General features: G+C 35.8%; 1 protein-coding gene across 1 annotated transcript in view; it reads right to left on the reverse strand.

The window, feature by feature from the left end:
* crtac1b (cartilage acidic protein 1b) overlaps positions 1-5758 on the reverse strand; it is a 30607-nt gene extending 24849 nt beyond the window's left edge. Inside the window, exons 1-3 of the mRNA XM_016538603.1 lie at positions 5559-5758; positions 4551-4747; positions 4322-4458 (exon numbers count right to left, since the gene is read on the reverse strand). Of these exons, the coding sequence (XP_016394089.1) occupies positions 4322-4458; positions 4551-4747; positions 5559-5758 (534 nt within the window). The remainder of the gene's footprint in view (positions 1-4321; positions 4459-4550; positions 4748-5558) is intronic.
* Positions 5759-7740: the final 1982 nt, after the last annotated feature.

Consider the following 7740-nt stretch of genomic DNA (forward strand, 5'->3'; position numbering starts at 1 on the left):
GTGATCTTCATATAACATAAGAGAAATAAGTTGAGACACTCATCCACATACAGTTGCATACACACGCACATACTCTCACACACCACACACATATTTCAGCTGCCTCCCCTTGGATATTAATTTCACACCCCATTATCAGAAAGATTCCCTGTGGACATGAAGTCAGTGAAGTAGCCAAGCAAATGAACTTACGCACACATTTTCAATAAAGACACCCACGATCCAACAGCATGGACATGGTGAAATAAAAGAAATATATACATAATAAGTATATAAATATCAGCAGCTCGTGACCAGAATCATAATGAGGCACAACAATGAAAATGTCAAACGCTCTCTGGTTTCTACATAACCGCCACTTCAGGTCAGCAAATACAGATTAAAGCATAATGGAGTTAAAACAGATGTTGCCCCAGAATGTATTAGCAGCTTAGGTTTTAATGTCATGATTTCCATGTTTTTCATGCTCTGTTTATCAATAAAGAATTAGATTTACAGAAAAGTACAGCAAAGTATGAGAAACTAATATTTTCAAAGCATATTTTGTACCATCTCTGGTTTCATGCAAAAATGTTTTGGGTTCGAAGGGTTCGAAAGAAAGGTGGGTGTACTGACCCCCCCACCCAATAAACTAAATAATAATAATTATTATTATTATTATTATTATGAAAATATTACCACACATTATTAACAATATTTAGTTTTTAGTCAATATTTAGTGATTTGTGCACAAATCTGAGAAAAAGAAAACTCTTTTGTTGCAGACTAAACTATAAAATATTGTCTTTTATGTATTATTAGGAGAGAAAGCTGCAATAAGCACATAATAGTATCCACTAACCCATGCAGACAGGTGAATGTGAGGACCAATCCTTCTCCTTATAGAAACAGGCCCATGTGTCTAACTGTCCACTTTGAAGTGACAAATGACAGTGCTTTGGTTTCAAGGAGAGTAAAACACATTGCATTTGAATATTAATGTCTCTGAAGCTGAAGGGAATATACGATATACAGGGGTCATTTTATAACTGTGGCAGATGCTGTCACTCATTTTTAGACTTATCAATTTACAGAGTTGCAGAGCAATGTACACAGTTCCCAGAGAAAACCGTATATGTTTTAAGCTATCAGTTTAACATGTTAATTCAATTTATTAGTTATGGGAAAATAACGCAATTCAAATATTTTAGCGCAGTTAATGCACTGGCCCCGCCCCCAGATCTGTACGTCATCTTACATTTTTTACAGTTGATGTTTACGAACATGATGCAGGGCAACAACTATGTAGTCCATAAATGCAGTTATGTGCCGCTAAAATTCAAGATATTGAGCCAAATAAATGCCGCTGTATGAGTTTTTGTCTCATTTTTATATCATATGATAAGCGATATCACACAAGCAGCGAGAGCAATGTCACACCAGTGTTTTTTTCTCCTGAATAGCACGAGTTCAAATGTGATTTTATACAACAGTTTAAATAGAGAAGCATAAGAAGTTAATATTAAGTTATATTTTAAACACAATATTATCTGTTTTTGATCAGATTTGCTGACGCAAATTTGACCTATTACAGCCACAGCAGAATCCACAAGTAATCCACATGACTCCAGTCCATCAATTAACATCTTGTGAAGCAAAAAGCTGTGCATTTGTAAGAAACAAGTCCATAATTAAGGCATTTTAGCATTAAACCATCGCTTCTGGCCAAAATACAGGTCTATAATTGATAACACTTTCTCCAGTGTTCTCTCCCTGTTGTCTTCTCACATCAAATCCACCAAAATATTTCTTTAGAACTGTTTTGGACTGTTTTTGCTTGTAAACGGTGCTATATCTGTGCATATTTCTCTTCTGATTTAGACGGTTTGAAATGAAAAATGTCTTAAAGGGGTCATATGATGCTTTTTTAAAGATCATTATTTTGTGTATTTGGTGTAACAGAATATGTTGACATGCTTTAATGTTCAAAAAACACATTATTTTTCAAATACTGTACATTATTGTAGGTCCTCTATGCCCCGCCTCTCTCAAACGCTTCGTTTTCTACAAAGCCCCCTCCTTTACACTAACTGCGGTTACTGAAACCATGCTTTCTTTCTTTGCGTGCACATTTGGGTGGCATTATGCAAATGTTTCCACATAGTGAGGTAGATATGTGGGGCGTGTTAGAACGAGCCGTTTTAGGGGGGCGTGGCAGAGTCTTAACTTTGATAAAGAATATCTCTTTGGTTTTGAGACTTTAGTCTTTGCAACTTCAGGGATCTTATCTATGCACAATCAGCTTGTAACACTCCAAAGAGAAAGGAAAACTTGAAATCGCATCATATGACCCCTTTAACTGCAGAGGATTCATAGTAAGCAAGTGATGTAATGCTAAATTTCTTCAAATCGTTTCCGATGAAGAAGTATACTCATCTACATCTTGGCCTTAGGGTGAGTAAATTTTTAGCACATTTTTATTTTTGGGTGAACTATTCCTTTAATTAAACTGATTAAAGAGCATGGTACCCATTGGTAAATTTTTAGTTCCTTTTATTTTTTTTAATCACAATTTACTGATGCCTTGAATGAATTGAGAATTAAGATACAGTAATATAAATATAATATAATTAATGTATTTAAATGAAAAATATTTAAACCAGATTTCTGGACCTTAATGCTTCTGTGACCTTGTATGACTGTAGATAGGAATAAATTAGGCGAACTCAACCATCTGCATCAGCAGTTCATTTCAACTTGTGAAAGTTTCTTTGTGGATCGACATAGTATCCAATGACAGGGCAATTTTTTTGGTTCCCAACTGGACTCTATGAAGACCAAACACATTTTGTTTTGTTTCTCTCCAACCCTATTATAAGCCTGATCCTAAATCATTTAAATCATAAAATCATTGATGAAGGACTTTTAAGCAGCACCATCTCACTATTATCAGCCCAGTCAAATGAATGCGGGTGAAAAAATCCATTTCAATCCCTCGAAGCTCTTCCCCAGGATAACTGAGCATCCTTCACTGCTGACTGCTCCACACAACAGCATGCAGTCCAGAAGTAATTGCGGAAATATGCTGTTCAGCTTATTGTGTTTTGGACTAAATACAAATCATTGACATGTTTGGCCATTCATCATGCCGTCTGGGATTAGGTACCAGTGAAGCGCGGTCAGACGGTGGGAGCTCTGATAACCTACGTGCAGAGAGACAAATTAAGGCAGCACTTCACACCTAATACGTCTCCTTACAAAAAGAAACAAATGAGGCCTTGCGTTTTCTAATTATCACAGCACAGGATTCAATGTCAGAGACAAATATTGCAGAACGCTGGAAATGAACAATCATATTGGTTGGCTGAGGGGGGCAGGACTCAACGGTAATGGTGGACAGCAAATGATGGCCGCAGAGGATTTTGAGTCTGTGAGGGTGAAACGATCAGACAGTAACGAGATGTAAACAGTCACTCAACACCCTTAAGAACTCACTTTCCCTCAGATTCCACATGCTGATGTTCTGCAATCCTGTTGATGATCAATACATACCTCAGGCTGCAACTTACTATGCGCATACATTAAAATTCACAAACAGTTTTTCCAAATGCATTGAGCAAGACATTTCCATGATTTTCAGTCATTCATGATTACTGGATGAGCATTTCTAAAAATCATTTTATACAGACTGCACTCAAGAAGAGCAATTTCTAGTCTGTATAATAGTCTGCAATATTTTAGAGCTGAGAATAACCAGAAACATATGTTCTAAGAACATTATGAAAACATTCCATGAACGATGTATAAACAATGTTTTTGTGCTAACATTTTGAGAACATTATTAAAGACCAGCTAACTTTGAACGAATGTTCCATTAATGTTACTGGAAGAGCGTTTGTTCATAACTTTAAGAGATCATTGCCAGAACATTAGACAAAGTACTGAGAACATTCCCTGTTAGCTGGAAACGTTTACAACAGCTGTGGTTCCCCATCCAAAAATGGACCACAGGTCTGTTTTGACTGAGAAACATACTAAGAGCAAATGTAATTGAAAATGTAAAAATTAAGAGATAGAAAAATAAATTAACTTATCAACTTTTAAAATGGAGGAGAAAACACTTCCCATATCATTTGATCCATGACTTGGAAATGATTAGCCTCAATTTTTTTTTAATCCCTGATATAGATGGCAATCCTGATCTTAGAAGATCTGTGCGATTTTGGAGGAAAACATACAAATTATTTATTTTTCCACCTGGTTGGTTTTCCTGAAGGAAGTGTTTGTACCATCAAGCTTTTGCAAAAGCTTTCATTCAACACAAACTTATTAGAGGTGTTACCTTTCTGTCCACACATGCGAGTGACCGGCCAGCCACACGATTGGCAACGTCTCTGTGTTCATTTATGTCATCATTCAGTAGATCCTCAAACCGCCCGTTACGAAACTTAAAGAGCTTGTCAGTGTACGTTGCTCTCCCTGCATGAAATGACATGAATAATTTACATGAAACTAACATCCATTTACAGTAGCATTTCCATCAGAGCCTTGTTTATGAAACCGTTTCATACCTGAGAAGGCGTTATTAGTGTTAAGGACGTAAATTTCCTCTCTGCCATCACCATCTATGTCACATGCTGTCACTCCGATGGCATTGCCCTGTCGATCTCTGAGTGCATAATATGGAGAACTGCGGTTGTCAACCGCAATGTTAACAAGCCTCTTCTTAAGATTGTCATACTTCAGCACCAGATTTGGGCCATTGTAGCTAAAGAGAAAAAAGTAGAACATTTGTGTAATTGTGTATATTTAAAAAAAAAAAAAAAAAAAAAAAAGGGCCACAGAAAAAAAATCCTTAATCAGTATGTATTGTTCTCCAGTAAAATCTTTCATATAAAAAAGTATTTAAATATTAGAGAAATAAGTCAAAATGCTTAAAACAAGAAAAAAAAGCCAGCGGGGTAGGAAAAATAAATTTAATTCAGGATATATTCCCTGAAAATTCAACTCAAATAAAAACATGCCTTGAAGGATTAATGTATAACCATATTCAATTTATTTGTTCCCAGTTTCCAACAAGGAACATCATTGTTTGTGTATTTCACTGACCTGCAATCCCACAATTCCACCTCAGCTGTCATTTAATGGAAGGAAAAACAGATTCTAGTTTCCCTAGAGATACGATTCTGTCAGTTGCACTTAATTTCATTCTTGAGCACAACTCAAACAAAACATTGAACTCTCCAATTTCATCTATTTTCATCAACGCAAATTCACTAAGATCCAAATCATTTCACAAATGGTTTACAAATAATCCCAATTAATTGCTTTGACATTTCTGCTTCCCCTAGAAAATATCACTTTCAAGCCACAAACTGAGGTAATGTTCTTGGCCAGTGCATCTGTTCTGTCAATATCGCAAAAATGTAAGTTCACTCAAATAGCACAAAAGCACCATATAACTTGATAAAGAACACTGATAAAGTATTTTCCCTAGAGAAGCATAATGTCATAAACGCTTCACTTCTTCATTATACTGCTGAAAATAATGCATATGATCTGAAGACTAGGACACTCACCCTGAAACAAACATCTCCAGATCTCCATCTCCATCCACGTCAGTGACAGCCACGCCGTAGTTGAGCTGCGTAGGGTTATTCTCATAGTCCGGCGGGAAAACACTCTGAGTTATTGAGGCAAACATGGGTTCAGTCCGCTGACCCCATGACAGTCCCAGGACAGACACACCCGCAGTGAGCAGTAATATCCATGCTGACATTGTCATCTGTGAAATTTTTTTTTTAAGAATAAAAAAACACTCTTTGGATTCAAACTATGACAAGATCACTGTCATACTCACCTCCTGATCTGTGAAAAATATGAAGGTAGAATGACGTCAAAAAGATTTGCATACGCAGGGTAAGAGTTGTGGAAGTGTACACAAGACTGTAAGCGTAAATTAAATTTGCATGCGCAAGAGAAGCTTTGTAAAGGTGTAAATTTTCTTGCGCTTGAAACACGATTTACACCTTTACAAAGCTTCTCTTGTGCATGCAAATTTAATTTACGCTTACAGTCTTATGTACACTTCCACAACTCTTACCCTGCGTATGCAAATCTTTTTGACGTCATTCTACCTTCATAGAAAAACTCTTTCAAGGAGGTTATGATTCACTCAAGTGAGATGAACTGTAAAACATCCTGAACTGAGCCACACAGTCAAGATATTCCACTTTCATTGGGTTTTAGGAGACTGAACGGCTTTCTACAATGTTAATAGGCAATTACCTTCCCGGCATTACACTCACAGCACAGAGACATAAATACAGAGACTGCAGACATGTGACAGGTCAGAATGGACCAAATCAAGATCTGAGAGTAGAAGCCATTTCACTGCACATGAGACAGACATTTAAGACGGCAAAATCCATATGTGACAAAGAGTATGAGGACATGATCTTCCTATCGATCTATCTGTCCATCTATCCATTTAAGTATCTATCAGTCTGTCTGTCTGTCTGTCTATCTATCTATCATTAAATCGAATTAAGAGAATGTAGAACTCAGTGGACGTTTATGATCTATCCATTTGGCCACCCATCCATCTATCTGTCTGTCTATCTATGATTAAACTGAATTCATTAAGAGAATGTAGAACTGACTTGCAAATTTATGCATATGTTGTTCCGAAAACTATAATTTGTTCACCATTTAACATTGCAAATGCCATGTGTGAACATAAACAAGTAAATGCAGAACAGTCACAGACAAGGCCTCAGTCCTAATTTTAAAAGGATAAGTCCACCCATAAGTGAAAATTCTGTCATAACTTACAAACCTTTATATCTTTTTTTTTTTTTAGTGTAAAACAGTTGTTACTTACAGCAGAATATCCAAGCTGATTTCATAGCAGGGAACAGGGAACGTTCTGGAAAATTTCTCTCAAAGTTATAAACAAAAATTATTCCAGTTGTTACTAGAATGTTCATTCAAATGTACGTGGTCTTTAATAATGTTCTCAAAACGTTAGTACAAAAACATTCTATATCATGGAATGTTTTTCTGTAAGATTTTAGTTGGATGTTCGTCTAAGATGGTTTAGAGAACATTTAAAATTAACATTCCCATAATGTTTGTTTGCACAATAATAAAATGGAACATTTCACTTAATGTTGTCTTTAACATTCACATAACCAATGAAAAAAAAATGTAATTGTTTTCCTTTTTTTTTCTCAGAGAACATTAAAAAATGTCATTGTTTTCCTTTTTTTTTAGAGAACATTCAGAAATAACATTTTCATATTATTAAATAATATAATTATGAAATTATTATGAAAAAATATTATCAAAACATTCTTAGAACATGTTTGTTAGATGCATGGGTTTATCCATACAATGAAAGTGGTAAATAAGCAAGATTTTCAAGGTGAAAAGCAGCTTAAATTTCATTCTGTTCCTTACACAAAGATATCCTACGTTTTCAAAAAAAAACAAGTTGTATGGGCTACTTTTAGGGGCTTTTAGTCATTTTTTGGAGCTTGACAGTCTGGGTCCAAATCCACTTTCAATGTATGGAAGAGAACAGCTCGGGCATTCTGCTGAAGATCTCCTTTGGTGTTCCACGTAGGAAAGTCAGGTTTGAAATGGCATGAGGGTGACTAAATAATGTCAATAATGAAAATGGAAAAGGTACTGGTACAGTAAGTATCTGCCAGGACATTATCCGTTAACTTATGGACATTACCTTTAACCCTAAAACAC

Source organism: Sinocyclocheilus rhinocerous, unplaced genomic scaffold (assembly GCF_001515625.1).
Source record: "Sinocyclocheilus rhinocerous isolate Xijiao unplaced genomic scaffold, SAMN03320098_v1.1 scaffold637, whole genome shotgun sequence".
Taxonomy (NCBI): domain Eukaryota; kingdom Metazoa; phylum Chordata; class Actinopteri; order Cypriniformes; family Cyprinidae; genus Sinocyclocheilus; species Sinocyclocheilus rhinocerous.